The sequence below is a fragment of the Zonotrichia leucophrys genome, chromosome 3, assembly GCF_028769735.1.
Source record: "Zonotrichia leucophrys gambelii isolate GWCS_2022_RI chromosome 3, RI_Zleu_2.0, whole genome shotgun sequence".
Taxonomy (NCBI): Eukaryota; Metazoa; Chordata; class Aves; order Passeriformes; family Passerellidae; genus Zonotrichia; species Zonotrichia leucophrys.
The window spans coordinates 44,849,728-44,874,461 of NC_088172.1; the positions used below are offsets into that span (position 1 = coordinate 44,849,728).

Here is a 24,734-nt window from a genome sequence, read left to right on the forward strand (position 1 = left end):
AGAAAAAATTTGAAAGTAATGTCATTCTACTGAAACAGGAGACCATAAACATAAGTACAATATCTTGATTTATTCAGACAAAACAGCACTACCTAACATAGGTGAAGTTTCAGAACCACAAGCTCTTCTCTGCAGTAAATGTGAAAACACCACTATTTCTTGTGCTGCCCCAAACTCTAGACATATCAGAGAGCTGCAGTATCAATAAAGAGATGCAAATACTGCATAATTTGCATGTAGAATCAGGCCACAGGAAATTCAAATTAGTCACTTTATACAGGCACCAATCTTCTGACTTCTCACCAAAAATTAGGAAAGTGGAGGAGGCATTCAATTTGCAATGTGTTTTCATTTTCAGAAGGTTTTCCCATTTGTTGTATCATCATTAAATACATGAAAACAGCGAACAGAAAAAAAATTTCTTCCTCTGAGTACAGTAGGAAATGGAGGCAATACAACAGGAAATCTGTTTACCATGTTTTCATATAGGGCAACTTTAAAAATATTGAAAAGGAAAATATTTGGTGAGTAATCACCAAATGTGGTTGATCTCCAGCATGAGATTAAAGTATTATACAAAACAAAACTTGATGTAATTTTTAAAGCATAACATTTTAATTTGTCTTAGTTGCCATCATAGGACTAACCAGGTGAAGGCCTGTAAAGAAATGGGGTAATTTCACAAAAACACTTGTGTGATCTGCTGATAGGAGTCCAATTTCACAAGCTGTGTAAATTGTCTAAACGCTTTCTCTGAGTTGCTCTAATAAAAAGTATTCTGGATCATTTAACTTAGCAACCCCAGAATCTAAGAGAAGAATGTTTAGATATTAGCACAAATGTGCTAATTTCCCATGAATCCCAGAAAGCAAACAAGGAATGTTAGTGGTTTTTAATCAGAAAAGCACCTGATTTAATAAGAAATCTTAGCTGAATAACTGTCATATGAAGTGTCAATTTTGAGCAATTCACTAGTTACTCTAGAGACTAGAGGAAAACACTCACAGATGAGTTCCCCCACTCTTTCAGGGTGTTTAACACCGTGCAGACATCAGATGGCACCAGCTTGGCTGGTGAGGACCAGCGAGCACACCAGTGAAGTGAGGAGGCAGAGAGCTCCAGCCAGTGGAGCAAATCTCAACACACTGCCCAAGGGAGATAATCCAAAGTAGGTGCAGGACAGGCCTAAGAGTGTAAATGCTGGGCTGGCATCCAGGTGGAAAGGTAGCACAGCAGACCTCTGAAGAGCTGGGATCTAAGAGGAAGGTGTGCAGTCCTGAGTGAGGCAGCACAAGGAAAAGCAAGAACTGCATGTAGGAATAGACTGTTGGAAGCCACCATAAGACCACTGCAATTATCAGTAAGAGGCAATAAATGAGCACACTAAATAAACTCTCAATGGTCAAGCCAGGCCTCTGGGAAGCTGTTTGTCACTGCTGGTTGGCAGAAGCTGGTAACTGGTCACAGCACTCTAGACATGCTTATTTCCTGTACAATCAAAAGATAGATACTGCATCTTTTTATTGTTTGACTGCCAGGCTTAATGATTTTGACCAGCTTTGCTTAAACACACTTTGATTGTTTGCTTAAACATACATATGATTGTACCACATGGATCTCAGCTGCCCAAATATGTTCCATTATCCAAACATCTGCCAAAGTTTATCATATCATTGTGAAGCACCTCATCTCTTTGTTGTTCAAGAGAGGAAGATAAGTTTAAATAACGTAACTAGTTGTTCTTTGTTAAACTGGCTGATAACGGTAGCATTGGTTTTGACTAAATTACTCATCCAAGAAAGTGGTAACTTCTAATACACTGTGGAAGTGAGGAGGACTTCATCTAGTCCAGAAACAGTGAGGAAAAGGAGCTTCTGAAACCTATAATTTTCCCGTCTGTTTTGTTACTAGACGTGATACAACTGACTGAATTCAATTGATTGAATTCTATTCTATTTTTTAAGGTTTTTCAGGTGCATGGAGATAAACATTTTTCATTTTCATCACGTAAAAAAAACAAAAAAAAAAACAAAAAAGAACAAGCCAAACCTCCAAAAAAATCCTGCCTCAAAACAAGAAATGTTAATGCATGTAGAATTAAAATTCTTTATTAGGCTTCCATCTTGACAGGAAACTCCTGAAAAGCATTAGGATAAATTACAGTACAGTTTCAAGAAGCACAATGACATAAAGAAAACTAATGCTACACAAATGAGTGATCAAACTGGCTGAAAGCATAAAGTCATGGTAACCCATGCCAGCTCAGTCTTCTTGCACTGCATCATTCTGTCTCAAATGTGCACCCTCTGTAAAATACAAAAGGATGGGCAGAAAGAAAATAATTCATTTTGTTCCTTTTATTAGTCACCTCCTGGTTTTCTGGATACTGCTAAATAATAAGGAGATATTCTCACCTGCTATTGTGCATTACATTATCTCAGATTCATTTCATATGTTTCATAGAATTGTGCCCAAAGAAGTATTAAATGCAATTCTGAACTGAATGTTGCTGTGCCATTAACAATAAAGCTTAGGGGTTTAGATGACAAAGTATGTGAGGTCAAGACTCTGCAAACTAAGCCTTTTATCATGTGTATGTTCAAGTCAAATTTATTATTATCTAGCACAAATAGCTCAGAGGCTTGGAGGGTTTTCGAGCAAGTAAAAATAAATGAACACAGCATCTAAAGCCAGAAAGATCTAGTTGAAAATAAAAGAGCACTCAGTCTGTCAGAGGGATCAAAAAATGTTTAAAAATAACAACAATGACAATGCATTTTAAGATCTTTATATACCAGAGAAGGCAAGTTTGGAATCCATACCTGTAAACAAATTGGAAAAAAATAGTTGACCTGTGTGAAACCGCACAGGCCTGCAAAGGACTTTTCTGCAACATTATCTGTATTATCATTTTAATTCCCGTAGCTCACAATCAACCCAGAAAGTCTAGGATATGTTTGCAGAATCTATATGGTAAACATATAAGACTATTCACAGCCTCTGTCCATTGCAAAAATACCGGGGAAGTTGAAGTGTTCCATACTTGAAAACCCTGAAATCTGTTTCTTACGCACCTGCAATTCATGCCTTGTTGCACATAAGCATTGTCATGACAACTTAGTGTTTCCTCTTTCTTCCTTTTCAATTTTCCCTCTTTGTTCATTGGTTAATGAGGCTACTTCATACTATTCAAAATCTGCTACTTCTGCCTCAGAGGATGGCTATCAAAAAGAAGCACAATTAAAGAGAAATGACAAAACATGAGGCCTCTTGTTTTCTCCCTGCCAAACATATTGGCTCAAATAAGTAAATTTGTTTCAGATAGCCTTTCTGCCAGGAAAAGAGTAGTATCATACTACACACCAGAGAAAAGGAAGTAGAAAATTGAGTATGACCTAAAAATATCATTTTAATCGCAAGTAGCATATGAGATGGTATTTTATGTAATTTGATGTAGTCAGAACCATGACAGCTTTTTTTTTTTTTTTTTAGGTTAAATCTAGATAGCCATATCCTATACTCACAGCAATATGAATCTTATTGTCAAAAGCCCATCTAGGGTCTCTAAGCAAGTGGCTGAATTATTCTGTGCATCTTCTTAATGAATATTGCTAAGTAAAATTAGTTAAATTAAAGCTAACCGAGAGATAGACATCTAAGCTGCAAATGCACACTGAATTTCAATGTCACAAGATAAATTTTTCCTCTTTGGGTACTTTAGTTAATATGAGCCAACATGCTGGAATAACTCACATGTCAGTTTGCAACATAATTATCATAATGACTAGAAGATAGATGAAATTTCAGTAGCTATTATAAAACTAAATATTCATTGGAGCAACTGCAGTATGGTTATCTAGGAACTTTCAGAGTCTGGATCAGTTAAAATAGAATTCGAATTTTCTTGGTTTTAATATACAATTTCCTGATTACAGAGGGATCTATAGGTTGTACTGTGGCTTTCTGACAAAATATTGCATACTGAGTATGAAGCTAATGGTGTTGGAAGGAGGATTGAAAGGTAAATGTTCTGCTCTGAATTTAGATGGGCTAAAGGACACTGACTTTATATATCAATGTTGGGTTGTATTTTTGTATAGACGTGGCTGCTCCTTCTACTCTTTGTTTCCAGTGTACGTATTGCATATGCAAGTTACTTATCCATATGATCTGTAACCTTCCTCTTTTTTGAATTGTGACAGCTTAGTTGTTTAGAACACCGTGCTAATAATGCCAAAGTCCATCCCTATGGGGCCCATTCCCCTAAGACCTGGACTCAGTGATCCTTGCGTGTCCCCTCTTCCTCAGAATATTCTGTGATTGCGAAGTTTCCCAAGTGTCAGACTGCAATTTTACCAGACCTGTAGTTTCCAGGCACACATATACTCCTATACTCAAATGTTACTAAAGTGAATGAAGCAAAATCAGAAATCCCATTTTAAAGAGATTTCCCATTAAAATGTAGTTTTCTTTTTAGTGATCCAATAGTAATGATTCGAACAGCTCATAAACATCAGGGAGTTTGCTAATAAGTATACGTAGTAAGCTTTATACTTCTCCTGCATCCTAAACTAAGGAAACAGGTTCATTATCTTGATAAATTAATTAAAAGTAGGTTTCTAACTCTGAGATCAGGTAAATAAAGATAGCTTTGACTGTGGTTTGCTAACAATAATACAATAAGGAACACTTTTCATAGATTCCATACTGATTTTATTTTTCTATTATTTTTTTAAAAAAACTTTATATAATGAATGAAAATGTTTCAGATATACTCTTGATGAAGAAAAATATTGTTAAGTTTTTAGTAAAGGCAAATGAATATACATTGCTCTGTGTTAATCAGATGAATAATACACTTCTAAGAAAGTAATAGCTGAATTTCACTAGAAAATACAAATTATGATTGTTCAATTGATCATTCAGTGGTAATATTAGAAACTCCATTACACAGAATTATGTCCAGAGATCCTATGAAAGTGTTCATAACTACTGAGCAAACACTGCCACTAAAGACCAATTTAGAGAGTCGCATTATTGAACAGAACATGACACTTGCTCACAGAACAGAAATCATAAACTTCAATCTGCTTGTTGTCAGGGGAACATATTGCATGTGAGTCTAATGATTAATATCTAATTTGAACTGAGAAATAGCTGATATTTCAAAGCATATTAACTCTGTGCAGGGATCAAGAACCACTGGATCTAATGCAATCATTAGTATGTTACATGAATATAGGCTGGTAATGAAAGCTGGTGGTGAAGGAAGTTGAAACTGGAATTATTCAAAATAAAGGAAACAACTGGTATGACAGCAGATAAGAAGTGAAATAATACCAAGTAGGAAATCAGGACTTAACAGTTATGGAAATTTTCATCTGATATTTGAAAATAGGAAAACAACTTTCAGGTTTGTACAAAGAAAGCTGAACTTCTACGTGTGGTTACCTGTCTCACTTAGCACAAATTAAATTAATTACAGGTTAGCTCACCTTTGCAAAATCTAGATGCATCAAGGACCATTTTATTTGTAAACCATTTTATTTTTTTAATTTAAAGATCCAAAATCAGGTGATATCATATTTTAATATTTTGAATAATGCATGAACCAAATATGCTCCATGATACTGCAAGCTATTTCTGATCCTAGCATTTTTCATTTGTGTTACTTTTTTTCTGTTCCTGAGACTTTTAATAACAGATAATTCTTGACTTCACTTTCTTTGTGGCAAGTTAACATTTGTGTTCAAGGTAATGTTGTCAAAAAAAGAAAACCCAACAAAAATCAGGTGCACTAAATTCCCATATTGTCTCTTTTTGTCCAATCTGTAGTTTCAGTTTGCAAACAAATTCTTCTTTAAAAAATTAGGTAAAAGGTAGCTGCCTGTAATTTTTTTTTGGCTCCTTTATGAACTCTGTGGTGCCAAACAAAAATTCCATAGAATGTTTTGATATTATTACACACACAGTATCTCTTGTCTTCTTTCCAGTATTTCTTGTCTTCTTTCCTTTTTTGGGGTGGGATATAAGATATCCATCAGAGAGCTTGGTGTTCCAATAGGGAAGTTTTGAAGTTTGGATATTGAATCCAAAGCAGTACATTCGAGGCAAACTGATGACAGAATCCTAGGAACTGCCTGCAGCACTGCCACAGTTCCTGGAGCTCACAGACACCCATAAATCAACTCTTTAGTTGATTAATTCAGAAATCTATTCTCTAGTATTTCAGAAATACTAGAACTTTGTCTCAGAGTTCTCAATTTTGTCATGCTGCATGAGTTCACAGCCATTTAAGGTCAAGTTCCCAAAAACCTTCAGGAGTTTTGTAATCATACATAAGTGTCAAAGTGAATAATCTTCTTAATTTTCAAGCAGAACTTCAGTATTCTTCCAAAGAAAATGCCACATTATATATTTAACTGAAACAATTTTTTTTACTATTCATGAGGGAATTTCCAGCTTATCAAATATTTGCTCTAATACCACATATTTCTAGTTGAAGTGCCTTTTTAGCACATGTATCTACAGAAAACATGCATCTGGCTAACAGATTTTATATATATATATATATATATATACACACACACACACATATAATTTTTTTTTTTTAATCTGATTTCTTTTTACTCCAGAATAGCCATACTTCTGCTTTTATTTCTTAAGTACATGGAGTTGAAATGAATGCAGATATGTTCCTTTGGATTAGTATCTTGAGCTGCTCTAAAGCCAGAGGACTGTAAGGCATGATTCACCCCATGCTGAAGAAAACCTCCACACCTTTTGAGATTACTCATACCCTCACAACGCTTTTTCTGCTCCATTGCTCCATAGGCAACTAGCTCAGAAGTAGACAGCCAAAGCTAGGGAAATGCATTCCAGCTTTTACAGGTCAAAGGTCACACTCTGTTTCAAGAGTGCCACTGCATGGACGGTGCAATATTGTACTGAACTGTAGCCCATCAAAAGCAGGGAACCTAAGAAAGAAGAAAAATTTTATAGTTATTTCCTTAAAATTACTTTTATAAAAAGGTTCCTTTTCTTGCATTAAAACTGCTCATATCTCTTAGAAAGCTCCAGGGAAAAGTCTTATATTTAAATTCAGTTATGTTTATGCGTTACATGTTGGGTACTTCCAATTATTACATTAAATATATCAAATCTCAGTGGGATAAGTGGTGATAAGTGTTGCATATTTATAAATATTATGTATTCCCAGAACCATGTTTTGGGTTATTAGAATCATAGATTCACGCTGATGAATGGCTCAGTAGGTCAATTAGTACATGTCATCAGCCTGCATATGCATGAATACATGATAGAACTTAGTCTATTTTGTTCTTAAAAGCCAGTAAAAATAGATCACACAAATTCCCAAGTCAGGTCTCTCCAGTCTCAGGTCTCTCTTTTCCTCTCCCTTGGCTTCAGAAACTTTCTCCCCCAACATCTAATTTGTATTTTCTTTGCAATGTCTTTGCCACACAGCCGAGTTCCTGGGCCAGTGACGATGTACCCCCATTACAGGCAGGGAAAGAGGTTACTCACTTCATTCCAACAGCCAGGCATGCTCCCACGCTTCTGAGCCAGGAAACCCCAATTCTTCCTATCTTTCTTCCCAGGTCTTGTTTTCAAAAAGCTGCTCATTCTAGTCCACAGTTTTTCTTGAAGTCCTTTGAGTTGAAACCCTGCCAATACTAGGGAGAGTTTGAGCTGTGATAACTTCCCCCTTCCTTGTAAGAGAGTGACATCCAGAATTTTGTTACCCATACTGTCTTTGTATGCTTAGTCATTTCAACACAAATGTACTTTTCAACTTGTCCTTGCTGAGTAGCACTTTACAGGAAAAATCTGAGGTTTCTCAAGATGATTTTGAATGCCAGTCCTTTCCTCAAACGTTCTTGCCGTCTCTCAGTATCATATAGTAACAAGCCTTTCCTCTTTTCAGTCATTCACATAATTAATTAAAATATATCATCATTGGGCCAAGAACAGATCACAGTATAGCATAATCTCATATTTCTTTCCAATATGGCTGTTAACTACTGAAGTTTCCTTCTGGACATAGTTTCCCCTTTTTTTGCAGAATATCTAATGGGTAAGTCAGAATAAAAATTGTTTTGCCATTATTGAATTGTTTGAATTGTTAGTCTCATATGACATTCACTTCAGTGTGCTAAGGAATCACAGCATATTTATCAAAATCAGAGAGAATGCCTTACCCAGAATGAAAAAATACCCATATCCCCATCAATAAGAAAAGATACATTAATGGGTTCAAATATATATAAAACTATAGTAATGCCTTGGGAAATGCTTATCTGAATATCTGGTCTCAGTTTAACAAATTTATCTCACATGCTGTGAAAGTTCCATTAATTTAATGGAATTATTTCCAGGACAAAAAAAAATAAAAATTCTGAAGTTATCTTGGATTAAGCTGTTAGACTCTGCAGGTTAAACAACTAAAAAATACATGAGGGCCTAATGATGAAGCTTTACAGGATGCTGTGTGCTCAGCCCAGGCAATAAAAAATTGTATGTAATTAACACTCTATTGTAGTGCTGAGGTGCACCAAGGCAGAACCAAGGAGTTTGTCATTTCCTAACCTTTGAGGAGTTAAGCATGTAATTTTTATTTTCTTTCTTTACTCTGCCATTTGTTTTTGATATTAGGTTCTTTTTTTTTTTTTTATTTAAGAGATGCATGCCTTTAATGTAATAATACTTTATAGATTCACATTTCAGATTAAATTAAAGCATTTATTTTAGATTGGAAGCATATAGAGCTTTACTGCTGCCTTCTCTGGGCAAATTCAACTCCCACTGAAGTCAGAATTGCACTGACACACATGGTAGAAAACTGCTGAGATCCTGGGAATTCAGACAAGCATTAATACTTCCAATGCTTTTCTTCAGGAAACAAAAAATCAGTGATGTTGATGTAAAAATTACATGGCTCTGTGTAAACAAAAGACACCTCTCATAGTTATTTTATGAGAGTTTTACTCCAAAGACAAAGACAAAGCACACGTTCTGTATTACTGGCACTTCACAGTGAAGTGATTCTATAGATTCTGAAAAAATAAATTATTTATTGAATTTTATATAGTTTTCCATTGGGCACATACGCAGTTCCTTGAAAATATTTTTACCCAGTCTAAATTTAATAAATCAGATATGATATGTTTCTTCCTTGACTAAAAAAAATGAACTCTGCTTCTTTGAATTCACAGCATTTTTCAATATTCCTAAGCACCAGGAAATCAAAGAGCCCTTTGTATCACTCTTCTCCCTGCGACTGTTCTATTGTTGTACCAACTTTCCAATTCCAAGTAATAAAAGCATTGATCTTCTAACATCTTGGCAGTGGAGTTCATCTAATTCTGCATTAGCACTAAACACAAACAAAAAATTTGGTATAAGCAGCCCCAAGAGATGCTTCAACCAGATTTCTCCATTTCCCAGGGCTAAATCAGCTCCTCAAAACTCAATTTAAGAAACTGACACAGACACTACAGTTAGAATGGTAAATCTACTCCCCATCAGTTTCTTAAATAAAGTTTTCAATCACTGATTTGGTCTACAGAGATAGAGCTCTGTTTTAGGTACTCCTCTCAATCTATGCTCATTAGAGGTCATTGCTCCCAGTGTTTCATCTTAATACTGGCTGGAAGTTGGAGGGTCTTTGAGTACAGAGCTGGATATTGAAGGGATTTTCTATAGTAAATTTTAGCTAGCCAGTAGGAAATGCTTGCAGGTAAAATATGAACACTGAAGAACTGTGATATGATTCAAAAGGAATGGAGGCAAGAGAGAGAAAATGCCTTGAAATAAACTTCCTGAATTTTTGCACGCTTACATTTTTTATTCCCAAATACTGTGCTTTCACTACTACCATGGTCCCCAGCATGTTACCGTAGGATTTTTAGAGATACCCCATAGATATTCATGCTTCAGGGAAACAATCCATTCTATAACCAGGGGGGTTGGGAATTTTTGTTGGTTTAGTTGGTTGATTCATTGATTGCTTGAGTTTTTATTTGTTTTTTGAAGAACTGCAACAACCTTTCTAAAGCCTTCAAGGAAAGACACATTGAATCACAAAATTATTTAGGTTTGAAGGTCACCCTCTTCTCAAAGGAGGGCTAATTAAATGACATTGTTCAGTTGCTTTTTTGGTCATATTTTGGATATTGACAAGGATGGAGCTTTTAACTCACTTCTGCGCACTCATTCTAGTCTTTGGCAATTCTCATGGTTTAAAAAAAATATTTAAAAATGATTAAAAGTTTCTGTGTTCCAGCTCATGTTTGTTGTCTGCTGTCCTTCTGTTGTGGACCTGTGAGAGGAGGCTGCCTCTGCCTTCCCTAAGCTCTCCCTTTCAGTGGTTATGGGCAGGAGTGGCATCCTCAAAAGCCTTCAGCTATTAATCCTGAACTGGCCTCACTCCTTTCCCCTCTCCTCAAATGTCCTGCGCTGTAGTCTATAACCAGCTTAGAAGCCTTTGCTGGACTGGTTCCACTCTGTGTGTGTCTCTCATACTGGGAAGGCCAGAACTGGAGCAGCCCTCCAGGTGTTTTCTCACCAGCGCTGAGCAGAGATGAAGAACCACATTTCCCCAGCCTGCTGGTGGCATTACTGCAGCACAGCCCAGAAGTTTTTACTCACCAGCACTCCCAGGTTTCTTCCTGCAGAGCTGCTCCCCTGCCAGTCAGTGTTCAGCCACAGAGAAAGCTCCATTCTCTCTGAAAAGGGAGCAAACTACTGATGGTCCTGTCTGAGAGCAGAGCCAGGGACCCCTCACAGTCACTCAAACACTCTTGGGCACTCAATGTTATATTAACTAAAAGCCAATCTTCCCTTTTCCACAGCCCTGGGAGACAGAGCAAAGCATCCAAACATTAGCAAAGCATCCAAACATAACTTCAGTAACAGTGCAGCTGACAGCTAACATGAACAGTCAGTGAACTGTCATTAAAACATAGCTGATCTAGGAATTAATATTTAAGGATGCCTGCCAGGTACTAGATCCTACTCTTCAATTAACAGGGTTTGCTGTGTTGTCTTTCCTAAAATATTTCTTATCTGAAATATCTCTTATCTCATACCTTTGTTTAACATGTGAAGCAAAAAGCAGTTTAATTAGATTTTAATCAGTCCATATAATTTCTCTTTATATAAATTTAAATTTCTCTCTTAAAAATAGAATAAAGTTTCTGCAGGACCACTCTGGAAAATACAAGACCAAACAGCATTTGCTTTGCTATTAAATAACATATCTTCTACTCACTATCTTCTATATCTTCTACAAAGTATCATGAAAATATTTGAATCTAAGCGAAAAGAGTCTTAAATTATGGGAAACAAAAGCAGATGTAAAGAGTAGAAAGAAAGCGTGTGATACTTGGAAAATTACTTTTTTTACCACCTAATAACACCATCAGTTCAAAACTGTAGCCCCACACACATAATCTGCATATTTTTTCTACATCTTATATATACACTATATATATATTGTTATATACAGTGTGCAAACTGATGCTAAGTATAAGATTAGAAAAATAATGGATCTTTTTGTTGAGGTGATTTTGCCGTCTTAATTTAGGTGTTCTTGCATTATATGTAAGAGCACATATATTCTAATATATGCAGGTAGTCCTCTTAGGCTTTAGCAGCATTACATGCCTCACAGACAACAGGCAAAAGAGAGACATGCTGTCCATCTGTGGATTAGTACTTAACTGGCTTAAATTGCTGCAGTTTCTTTTGCAGTACATGAGATGCTTTCCTGCATACTAGCAAAAATATCTAGCATGGCATCATAAGATTATTCCTCAGGGAGTGCTTTTGAAAATGTAATAAAACCTATACATTTATCCAGAGTTATGCACTGAGTTATTTTAAATGGCTTTGAATTGTCCTTGGGAGGCTGTGGTTTACTGCAGTGGTGGAATTGTCACGGCATAGCAGCAGGTCACTAGAGGAAAGGACACCCACTTGAAAAGTTTTGCTAACATCAGCTTGTTGGAGATTATAGTTTGTTTATTAATGTAGGTGATTAAGATTATTTTCATCTGTTTCCGGGAGACTTTTGATGTCAGAATAGAAGTTTATGAATTATTTTTGATTTCTAATTCAAGGATTTGAACCATATCTCCTCCACTGGATATGTGGGACTGTTAACATTATCCAGTTTGCAAATGCAGCCTAAGCACCTCAAGTTTGGAAAATTGTAACATTTTACAATGAAAATGCTGAAACACATTTTCCACAGTGCAGTTCGTTTTCTTGGTCTTTTCATTTTGAAAGCAAAAACTAGCTAAAAATGGATTTCATCCATAGTAGTCTCATTATTCAAAACTTTTTCTAGCACACAGATTAATAACAAAACAAAAAAATCCCCAACAACAACAACAAAACCCCTGAAAATAATTATCAGCTTCAGGACAGAAGCAATTGTGTACATTGTTTCTTAAAATTAGTTAAAATAATTTTCAAACACAGGAAGTAGCCAATGTATGAAACATCCATAATTCTCTCTGCATTCAAGATAATTTAGATCATCTTATTTCTGTGCTTAAATGACAGTATTGGATAGTCAAATTAGTTTTAATAAAACCAATCTGTTGTCCGTGTTGAGTGACATGATATCACACCACAAAAAGAGAGAGCAATTTCACCTACTGCTAAATTAATTAGTTCATGTAAATTGAAAAGAGGTTGATTTATCAAATCTGATATAGCCTTAGGTATTCTAATAATAACCATCATCACCTACAAGGACATGAATAAACACTTTATGAACTGAAGTTTATCAGAGCCATGTAACATGTTCCTGTAACAGATATCTTTTCATTTAAAAAATCAAATAGCATCTTTCAGACAGGAGCTGAAAGTGGTTTTTTAAAGTCTATAGGGTAGCGATAACTTGGGCAAAAGGAGCTCTTGCCATACATGGAAAGCATTGAAAACTGTGGCACAGGTTTTCCCATGTCATGTGATGGATTGCAGCTGTGCAATTCCTTAAAATTGGTGAGTTGTACTGAGGAGTAAAATGTGCTAAACTAATTGTCAGAAACCTTAGATATTCAGCAGTATTGCAATAGAGACTGTTACATGCAGGCTTTGTGCACATCATCCTCGGCATGCATCAGTGTTTCTGCAGAGATTTGACTTTTCTTTTACTGGCCCAAGTTTGCGAGGTACGTGAATGTTGCACAGCTTCAGATCTGAATATAATACTGTGGGTGATGACATCTGCCAGCCTGGTCAGTGGTGGAACAAGTTCTAGTGAAAGAGCCTGAAGTAGTTGGTGCTGTGCAGTTATTCCACATCATTTCTTGAACAGCGCCCAAGGGCCATGTGGAGAGAGCCCACACTTCTCCTTCTGTGCTTCCTGATAATCACTCTGTGCTGCTCAGCATCTAGGTTTCAAAACAAGCTTTCCACAGTCCTTCAGGAATATTTACCACTCTGTTACAACTGGGTCCTTTCTACTGACTTCAGAGGAATTCAAACCATTTAAATCTGGATATTTTATTTTGCACTGAGAATGCAAATGGGTTCTGAGAACAAGCTATGCTTTTAAAATTGATGCTTTATCTTGTTGCAACCTCCCCACAGAAGCAAATCCTTTAGAAAATATTAGTTTAGGAATAGATGTGAATCAAACTGAGAAAGATTACTCCACATTATTTTTTAGAACTTTTCTGACTTATCTAGGCTTCATTTTAATCATTCTGAGATCATAATGCTTATAAAATCACCACTGACTAGAAATGCTTGGGCTTTAGAGCACAAGGTACAAAACATATATTTCTCCTCAGCCTGGTACTTCATGAACCCCACCTGTGTTACAATAATTTCAGGTCTCCTAACACTGCTTTTGGTATAGCAATAACATTTTTGGGATAGCAACACCATTTTTGTCGTTTTAGAGCTCTATCCAAAGTCTTCTTACTGTTTTCTGCACACACTTCTAGATAATTATTTACATTTTAAAAGATAATTCAAAAAAATAGGAAACAGAAAACATAAATTTATCACTGCACACATGCATTTTGTTCTAGCACTAAATAATAACCAACACCAGGGAACACTGAACAAACTGCATCATCTGGAAATGTCTTTCTGCATACATTCTATCAATTTTCTGATGTTTAAGTTCTACATCATACACTTCTGCATCCTTCCCTACTGAACGTTGGGCCATACTAAAATTTTTTTCTGTGGACAGAGATGATCAAGCAAAGTATTTCGGGGATGGTTTGGTAACTTGGTAAACCATTTATTCTAAAAAATAAAATAATTTTAAAGATTCTAATTTCATGCTGCAATTTTAATCAAGGCCTAGACCTTTCTTTATTCAGCCTTCAGAATGGTGATTCCAGCTCAGTGGAAGCTTTGCATAGTCTTTTGGATGCAATTCAAGTATAAGATGTCCTTGCAATGCCTAAAGATTTTTGTTTTTTATATATTTTTTCATATACTTGTAGCTTTGTAGACTGTTAATACATGGTTCTATAGCTTGCGGTACTTTTCCTGCCCTTTCTCTCACATCTAGAACAATAAGTTAACCTAAGGCATTCCTGAAATTCTGTTTAATCTTATTCTCAAGAAGACAAATCCTAACAAGAACACTCTGTTTTGCACTGGAACTCAGAAGACATAGCAAGAAATAGGGCAAAAAAGCCCCTGGAACAACTCCAAGGGACAGAATCAAGGGTGGGTTGCTGGGGCAACTACTCTGTTATTGGATGCACTAATTAACCTTATAAAATTTGTAGTAAATCAAATGTATGCATGTGCAGAGCCATACTTGTGCACCTGAAATCTTGCATTGAAGATCTGCTTTTCACATGATCACTCTTAATATTGTTTGGAAAGTTTTTGTCTTTTATAGGCAACACTTGTGCTTAGAGGGGTTTTATTTAGAATTAAGAGGTTGTGGATATTTGTGTCTGAAAATTCTAAGCACTATTGATCTGTGTATTTGCCTGGGTAAACCAAGGGAGAGACATACTTCCTTTACTGTTTAAAAACAAAGGGGGGAAAAAGAAACCATCCCAAGTGAAAAATGAACTAAACATCTTTAGAAGCGTTATGCCTTACTCATAAAAAACTGGTACTAATATGTTGTGAAAGTGCTGTAATCATGCATTTTCAGTTCAGTATTAATAACTAGAGTTTGGAAACCTATCAGAATATTCACTTCACTTCTGCAAGAGACCCAGAACCATACTGATTTTAGTTCAAACATAAAATTCTTTGCCAGTTTTGTTTCATGGGACACAGATGAGATCTGGTAATCCTAAGGACAGAACCATGTATATCACCTGGAAAACTGTTCCCTGTACACTCACATTATCAGACCTTGGGTATAAGATGTCTTTGTCAGAGAATTTCAATTTGTCAAAACAATGTGTTATATTTAACTCAATTTCCTTAAACAAATTTTCTCAATTCCAGAATGATATCCTTGATTACTGCACAGTGTGACATAAATAAGATTTGACAGAGTTAGCTACTACTGTGAGATGTGAATGCCTATAGTTAGCTTTCCATTTCAGTGTGTTTTATCACTGCACAAGCTTACATCCTCCACAAAGTAATTTTCCAAGAAATTACAAAAATAATGCTTCTCAGGATCTTCAGTAAATATGTATAGTAACTAAATTAAAATTTATATTTGACTGCAACTTCGTAGTCCTCATGATAAATGACATTGGGCTGCTGTGAAGGGCTAAATTTGCATGTTCTGCACAAGGAAAAAAATCAATGGATCTTAGTCCAGAAAATTCTAAAAATATTCAGTTTAAATATGAAAAAAAAATTTATGAAAGAGTAATATTCATGGAGCAGAATAATCATGTTAACCTAGCAATATAAACTGAAGTTTCTACTTCCTTTTTCATTGTATTTTAATTGAAGAACTAAATGGATATAAATTTTTTGAAGAATGATGTTAATAAAAAGTCTTGATACCACTGATCTAATTAAATTAATATTCTGGAGCCTAGCAGGTGGTCTGTTTTTTTTTAATGAGTAGAAACAGAACAGATTAATTTTTTTTAGATTTTTCAATGTACATATTAAACTACTAGAAAAATACAGAGATCTAAATTAATATAACATTAATTGTAGCTTTATTAATTTCAGAAGATAATTGACATGTATTATACAACAGAATAATAATTGACAATGTCAAGCTCTGTATAGCAGTGCCTATGCTTTTTGAGGATTATTTATAGTATTTTATAAATATAATATTCTAGTTTCATTTTAGAGAAGAAAATCAGGACATCTGAGTCATCTCTTTCATGCTGGGAACTTTATAATTAAATCCTTCGGAAGTACGTTGGCACACCGGAAGTCACTTAAAATACATTTGTAGCATTTTTAACTGAGAAACAGAATACTGAGAAAAGCTATTGGGGGGACAATTTTTGCCATTTTTCATTGATGAGCTTCAGAAGTATATCAGTCAGGTATATTCAAACTGGTTAAACCTTATCTGATTAATGACATAGGTATATCAGATTCTGTAAACAATTTTCAATTATACTAGTAAAAAATGGTTTTACAAGAGGAAATTAAAGAAGGGAATTCCACGTTACTGAAAAAAAATCAAATTAAAGGGAAAACATCACATATATACAAAAATTAGGGAGGAAAACACCCAAATCAGATGCAACGAAATAGAAAAAATAATCTTTAAATATCCATTTTCCCTACAGATTTAGACAATAATTATTTTCTATATATAAACTTTGCATTTAAAAGGAAAAAAAAAAAAAAAAAAACAAAACAAACCACACAGCTGACAAGCTCTATTTTGGTTCTTCAGTGAGGAAAGTTTTTCTTTAGACAGGAAAAAGTCTGCTTGCATGAGAAAATGGTACTGCCTGGTGGGAGTTAGTTTTAGTGGAAAAGTGAGATAACAGAAGAAAAAAAAAAAAGCCTGTAGAAGCCTTGGTGCATCCTAGGCATCCAGAACTACAAATGCTTTCAGACCCTGATCTTTTATCACTGAAACTTTGTGTGATTGTTCACTCTCCAAGCAGCCGGTTCTTGCTAGTTTGAGTTTGATAAATGGAACAAGTGGTTACACGGTTGTATTCGACAAAAGATGTACAGAAGCTTGGCAGGTTTGCACAGATTTCAGCAATTCCTAATTAGAAAAATAGAAGAAATCATTTCCCATGACACAGCAAGCCACAACCATTGAAATCAGTACAATTCAACTTCCCCCAGTTGGGGAGATCTCCTGGACTTTCAAGGAGAATCACCCTGAACCACTCCTGTCTCTTTTTTCTCATGGCACTGTTTGGAATTAGCTTCTCTGAGGTGCAACCAACAAAAATCATTGAAATAGGAATATATTGTGATTTCTGCAAAGAGACAGCACACTTACTAATATGTGCTAGTACTAATACAATACACAAAGAGATGTCTTCCTTTTAAGCACTGCTCTCCTCCTGCTGTGTCTGATTACAAAGAAGCTTTTCTTCTTTTTCGGGCAGCTTTTACAAAGCTTTATGTTGCCATGTTCTGTTATCAGCTCTCCTCAGCCAGAAAATGCTATGCACTGTGCAGTTGACCCCCGAAAATGTTGCCATCTACTGTATTAAACATAGGCACCAAACCATCAGAGCTCAGATTTTTACCAGCTAAGCTGAAATAAAATCACAGATGCAATTTGAAGATGTCTCATGTCTCAATCTCAGAAATCTGAGTCTCTGAGACCTCCAAACTTCAAGATTTGTCTAATCTAGCAGTACTTTTCCTGACCACTACAACTATCATTACATCTCCAGAATGTCAGCAAAGATGTCCTACAAAATGTTTTCCTTTGGGCTTTTTTCTTGATGAGTATAAAAATCTACTTTAATGCACCAATTTTCACTAAAAAGCTTTACAAATACCAGCAGAATTTACAAAAGCAGCACAGTGATCAGCAATAAAGCCCTTACAGATGTATTTCTGTGTCCACAAAGGAAGCAGCTGTTTGTTGAATTTAGGATAATGAAATCTTCCTTGACATACAGACTTTGAACAACAACATATTGGCTTGCCCAATGTGTATCAACAATTCTTGTTCGTTTTCATAGCTTCAAGGCTTATCAGACCATTTCTCTGCATTTCCCTGAACAAAGTTTGAGCCACAGATGTTGGAAAGGAAACAGACGGCAAATACACTAGAGAGCATAATAAATCCCCAGCTTCCATTGTAGACTTTGTCTATGTCCACTAAAGCTGTATTCAAACAGTGAACAAAGTAAATAGCAAGCAGAGTTTGTCCAAAAATGGTTCTAAATGCTGTCAGTAGAAGAGATGTTAATGATAGATACATCATCCCCTTCTTGGATTCCACAGTTCTAAAAGGGGATTCAATTCCTTAAGTGTTTTCTTACTAAGGGAAACTTTTTCATAAGCTGGGTGACCTTTAGTACAGAGCAACAGAAACTGCTCTGCTAATATGGTTGCATGAAAGGGACATGGCTTGAAGGTTATAGGCAAGTTCAAAGCATAACGTAACAATTTATACCTGAGATTTAGCTGTGCAGCAGCTTTGTAGTTAATAGGCTCCTTCTATGCTTGTTCTGATCCCAGATATTTTGGGGATAGGAATTTGCAAGGTCTGCCTTACGTGTTGACTTCTCAAGATTTTATTTCATTGCCATTCTTAATCCATCCAAGCTGGACCTGAGACATGAATGGTGTCTAATCTTACACAACCAGATTTCATGTTTTATTGGTTTGCTTTCTGAAGTTTACCTTTATTCTTAACAGACTCAGTACATAACAAAAGTAACAACTGCTTTTCAAAAGCCTTCTCAATCACATGATTCAAAGTTCTTTAAGATTTGAAGCTGTGACTTGCAGTAGAAATATTATTAGTAGTATTTATGAGTATGAGTATGAGTATGAGTATGAGTATTACTTAACTTCCAAAAGAATATTTGAATGAAAAGGAGTAGTGTAAGTATTTCAAAAAATCATCTGAGGATAAATTCAGGGATGGGAAAAAGCTAGATTTTGTGAAGTTTCTATTTACATATGTAATCTTAAATATTTTAATGTGTAATTATATTTCCCATGTAACTTGGAAATTTACTTATGCTTTAACTAATAATTTTTTTGATTATTGAATCTGTGGTAAGCAAAAATAGCTACCCCTAGAGAAATGATATTATACACACAGAGCCCAGTTTTGATCCATTTTCACTTCATCTGGCAGATGCATAACATACTCAGTTCCTGCATGCCAGTTTATCCCTTTCTTTTTCAAGGAATACATTTTTCATTCCTAGTCTGCACTTTGTAAAATATATTTAGTCCATCATGATTCTTCTCAAGGTATTGCAAATGCTAAAATAGAAATAGACAATATTCATTTGAGACTAGAGGTTTCAAATTTTCCATGGTAACTAGAATGGCTGAATTTTTCTCTTGACAATAACATGATGAATTGCAGTTTCAGTCATTTAGGAATAAATCTATTACTTTAAGCAAAGTTACTCCAAAGATGTCCATTCTACAACTTCTTACACCAAGTGAGAAGACCCGTGTTCTACTTGAGGGGATGTAGCAGCCTTCAGAAAGAAAAATAATCTTTTGGGTTGGGTGAAAGGCAAAAATTCCTATTTCCAAGAAACACATGGCAGACACTTTCCAGTGTCTATGGCATTAGTAGGGAAGGATCCAGAGAAAAGAGATGGCTTTTGGGGGTGAAGATATAACTATACATCAATATATATATTTGGGCACAATTTGCATTGTTTATAGAAATGTTTACTGTAGTTTTGATCGAAACTAAAAAATGCTTTAGGTTAGTTGTATGATTAAATTCATATGAAGTATTTTAAATTTTCTCATACAGCTCATTATTTGCTGGATTGGACTGTTGTAGGAATGAAGGGTAATTATTAATTGCAAACATATTTAGGTCCCTCCTGCCATCTGATAGCTGTGTGTGCTTATGCAGGATAGCGATTGATTTTTTTTAAAAAAATCATACTTTTGGTACAAATTGTAAATCAGAGAAAAAAAATTAAGCTACACTGCAGTGTCAAGTGCAATCACAGATCAATTGACATGTGACATTATCCAAAACCTCTCTGGATGGAGTTACCTCTTCATAAGTTAGTGCAAAAAGGTGAAATAAGTGAGACTGAAAAAATGGCTCTTTTGAAGGGAGAGAGATGTGAATACAACTTATCTGCTACAGAATAGCATTCTATTATTTTGGCACGGTAAGCCTAATTAAATAGTTACATTTTAAAATCTTTATGAGAATCTTAATTATTAATGATATCAACAGGCTGGAAAAAATGTAGGTTAGGTGTGGGGAGAGTTTGGCTCTGCAAAGACATTATTTAAAAGCAATTTTGATTGCACGACTGAGCACATGTGCACACAGACTAGATAGTCACACTTTACAATGAGGTTACAGTTATAAATTATTTATAAAATGTTGGTAAACACTGTAGGCTATTACAGAATCCACAGAGTCCATAGTTTTGTTATAGCTATGTGTAACACTATCAAGTAATGTGCAACCACATATAATTTATGAAAGTAATATCCGTAGTATTGTTTATGATGTGCATTAATAATTTATTAATCCTTTATGAACTATTTATAAATGCAAAGCTAATGGAAGGCATGGCTGACTGGTTACTCCATCACCCAAGCTGTATGGGAGCCAAAGGTTGCACACCTCTGCCCCTCCTTTCTACCTCGCCCAGTAGTCTTTAGACAAGGCAGCACTCACTCTTTCCTTACAGAATCGTAGGAAATTAGAAATCAGAGAGACAAATTGTAAAGAGATTTGCCTGCAAGCAAATGCACAGGATTCTTCAATCTTCTCCAATATTTCTGCAGAGCTACCATAGGTCTCCTTTGCTGGGTCCATGAGAAAAAACTCCTTGCAGATGATGTGTGTATATTAAAGTGTACAAAGGCTTGATTCTAGGGGATTTTTGTATAGTTTGGCATGTCAGACCAACAAAACATGGGCCATCAATCCTTATGGTATCCACTGGAAAATGGGCAATTTGTAGAAATGAGTGCTGTAGTCTAGGCTGCCATGATCTCTAAGAACAGATCCTGGCTTGCAGGATTATTTTTCTGCTCCAAAGCATTTCTGCCTGACAAGGTACAGCCACTTCTGCTTGCAGCAGGCAAGCTCCACTAACTTTCATGTGCCAGCTCAGTTTTATTGCAGCTCTTTGCTTCTTTATGCATGCTGTGAAATCCCTTGCTGAGGCATTGGATACCAGAGTACCATCCCCACACATTAATTCTTCTCTTGCTCTCCTGCAGGAAACAGATCTCATTCTGACCTTTAACATCTCAATGCACCGTTCCTGGTGGATGGAGAATGGGCCAGGCTGCACCGTGACCTCAGTAACCCCAGCACCGGACTGGGCACCAGAGGATCATCGTTACATCACTGTCTCGGGGTGTTTCCTTGAATACCAGTACATAGAAGTGGCTCACAGCTCTCTTCAGATCTTCCTTGCAGTAAGTGTTTACAAATAACTTCAATTCCACCGCCTTTTCAGGATTTCTTCTTGTCTTTACTGGAATAGTGGATGGTTGTGGCATTCACTCACAAACCTTGGCTTTAGGTCTTTGTTTACTTATGAAACTCAGTTGTCATTCAGCCAGTTCAAGATAGCTGCATGCAAAAATTTCCAACATCATATTTATTACTGCACTAAGAACTACTGACATGGCACACTCTGTTTTCCTGATACTATAATATATGTTTTGACATAATAGCAAGTTAAAGCTATTGTTGTGAAAGCCAAATTAAATATGAAATTGAATACAAAAGACAAACCAACAGTAAAAATAGATTCCCTGATCAGTGCACAGGACTCAAACTCATCAATTTGTTTTTAACTGTATTAACTGACACTAGACTACAAAGGGAGGGGTTTTCCCTCCTCTCCCCTCCCCTCCTGAAAAAGTTACACTTACATGAAAATCAAAACCCAAGATCTTAAATCTTTTATAGGAGTACAGGAATCCATTGTTGCACTGCAGAAAATTTATAAGGGATGAAAACTGTTTGCTTGGGGGAAATAATGTATAATGGAGCTCACAGTTATCCAAAAAGTGGGTGACTTTTCCATTTATCTATTCCCCAGCATTTTTTATCACTCAGACCTGACTCATGGAATTATAGCTTCATAGAATAATTTTGGCTGGAAAAGACCCCTAAGATCATCAAGCCCAACCCTTAACACAGGACTGCCAAGTCCAACACTAAAGCCTGCACTTAAAAGTGTTTCATCTACACATATTTTAATACCTCCAGGGAAGACAACTCCACCATTGCCCTGGGCAGCCTGTTCAAGTGCTCAACAAACCTTTGGTGAATAATTTTTTTTTAATATTCAACATGAAGTTTCCATGGTGCAAGCTTGATTTCTCTTCATCCAGACCAGGATGCCATTGGCCTTCTTGGCCACGTGGGCACATGCTGGCTCCTGTTGAGTCAGTGTTGACCAGCACCCCCAGGTCCTTTTCCAACAGACAGCTTTCCAGACACTCTGCCCCCAGCCCGTGGCAGTGCCTACAGCTGTTGTGACCCAAGTGCAGGACCTGGCACTTGGCCTTGCTGAACTTCATATAATTGGCTTTGGCCCATTGATTCAGCCTGCCCTCTCCTCTGCAGAGCTCTCCTACCCTCAAGCCTTCAAAAACAGATAACCAGACTATTTTTTCTGCCTTTTATTTTTTAATTTAATGAACGGTGAACAAGAAACTCGAGGTATATGTAGTTCAAGCCCAGTTCTGTTCCTGATTCAACAAGGTTTTTTGTGTGTCTGTTTTTAAATAGAGCTATGGTTTTGGATAATCTCATTCTTTTCAAGTTAGAGTAATGGTTCAAAATAACAAGCCATTAGTAATCTGCTAGCTGTAGCTAACTACATCTGTGTTATATTCCCATTCATGTTACTCCAAATGTGGTTATCACTGGTAAAGGCCTGCACAGCATAAGTATGGGTCAATTTTACAAACCATGTGCTCAACTACTGTTGACATCACTTTCACATTTCCCATTGTGGCTATTTTTTCCTATTAGAAATGATAGTGTAAATTCACTCCCATATTAAATGTGATTAAATGGGAAACGGAGGAATTAACTGGTAAAGCTCAGTGACATATAACACAAAGTAATAAGAGAAGATACTGTTTGTGTCAGGAAAATTAATCCAGAAATACCAGAGGTTTATATCCAAATAGGAGATGGAGTCCAGTTACTTTATTTGAATAAAGGGACAGGTCATGGGCATTTCCCATGGGGTCCCTCAAATTGTTAGAGGACTCAACCTCCTTTTTATCTTTATTTCCCAGCCATATTTCTCTCTATCTTTCCCCATTGGCTGAAGTACTTGAGAGGTACAGACTTTCCAAATCACCTAAGACCCCCTTCTAATACATACCTCCTCCCTTTTCTTTATGTCAGGCTATGGAATTCCTATGGAATTCCATTGTCAGTGGAGTTGGACTAAATGATTTCCAGAGGTCCCCTCCTACTCTAACAATTCTGTGAATCTGTGATTCTGTATTTCCATGGAATAACTCCCTCATTTCCTGCCCTCCCCAATTCTTGATCAATATCATAGCTGAATCTGCTAAGGTGAGATCTTAGCTTCATCACATTTTGACAGCTACAGCTATTTAAAGGTTTGCTGATAAATGCAAAAAAAAAGCATATTTTTGGACACAACTAATTGAGTATTCTTTTTGGAAAGAGCTAACCCCTAATGTAGCCTGTGCTCACATTCTCTCCAGTAGGCACTTCTCTCCCAGGGAAGTCTCATTTACAGAGCTCCCAAGTCTTGAGCATCTGATCCATCCAATATGCTCTGCAAGGACCACAACTCTGCCTGTCCTTATGTCTACAAATTACCAAAATGAACTGGTCTAGTGATGGCATGACTCATATACTCATATGCTTCAGGCAATAAAGTGTCCTTGTGTGTTTAAAGGCTATTGATTCTTGTTGCCTGCATTAGAGAAGCTATTTCATTTTCAGGCCTACTGGGTTATCAAGGATAGATATACTTAAATGACTGATCTCTGGAGAGAATTATTCCAGGTAAAGAATGAGGTCAGTGGTACTAATGGGGATTTGATTTGCAGCCATTTGAGCTGCATTCTGTATGGCGTCTACAGAGTGGAGTCTGACTGAAACTTCCTAGCTGTAAACAATAGGAGGTATAGCTGCCACTTCTCCACGAGGAGGGCAATGCTTGGGAGGGACACAGTGCAGGTCATGCACCACTGCTAATCTTGGCATGTCGTGTCAGGGCTTAAGGTGGTCATTGGCTCTGCATGTAAATAGCATTTGCATCCCAGCCTTTTGTCACACAGCTCAAAGTGTCTCATAAGCTGGCAGTTTCTAAGCACTCACACATATCAGAGTCTAATTCGACCTACAGAGCCTATGTACAATTTTCTTCATTTCCACAGTTCGTTGAACTCCTGTCTTTTAAAAGAAGGTGAAAGGCTTTTCAGTTCAGGCCCTGAGCTTTGGTTCAGGTCAGAGGGTTCTGCTTCCAGATCTATCACAATATTCTTCTGAAACCATTTAATCTCTCTGTGCCTCTTTCCAAGTGCAGAAGAGAGACAAAGAAGCATGTCTACATTTTTCATGTTCATTTCATAAGACTCTGTACCATTTGCCTAGATAGAGATCTCTTGAATCTTTC

The 24,734-nt window shown here is 36.3% G+C and overlaps 1 protein-coding gene across 2 annotated transcripts in view; it reads left to right on the forward strand.

The window, feature by feature from the left end:
* NKAIN2 (sodium/potassium transporting ATPase interacting 2) overlaps positions 1-24,734 on the forward strand; it is a 525,151-nt gene that overhangs the window by 422,277 nt on the left and 78,140 nt on the right. For both annotated transcript variants that reach the window (XR_010439542.1, XM_064707983.1), the window contains exon 4: positions 21,328-21,528. Coding sequence is in view for 1 of the 2 variants with exons in the window: in XM_064707983.1 (XP_064564053.1) it covers positions 21,328-21,528 (201 nt within the window). In the remaining variant the exon portion in view is untranslated. The remainder of the gene's footprint in view (positions 1-21,327; positions 21,529-24,734) is intronic.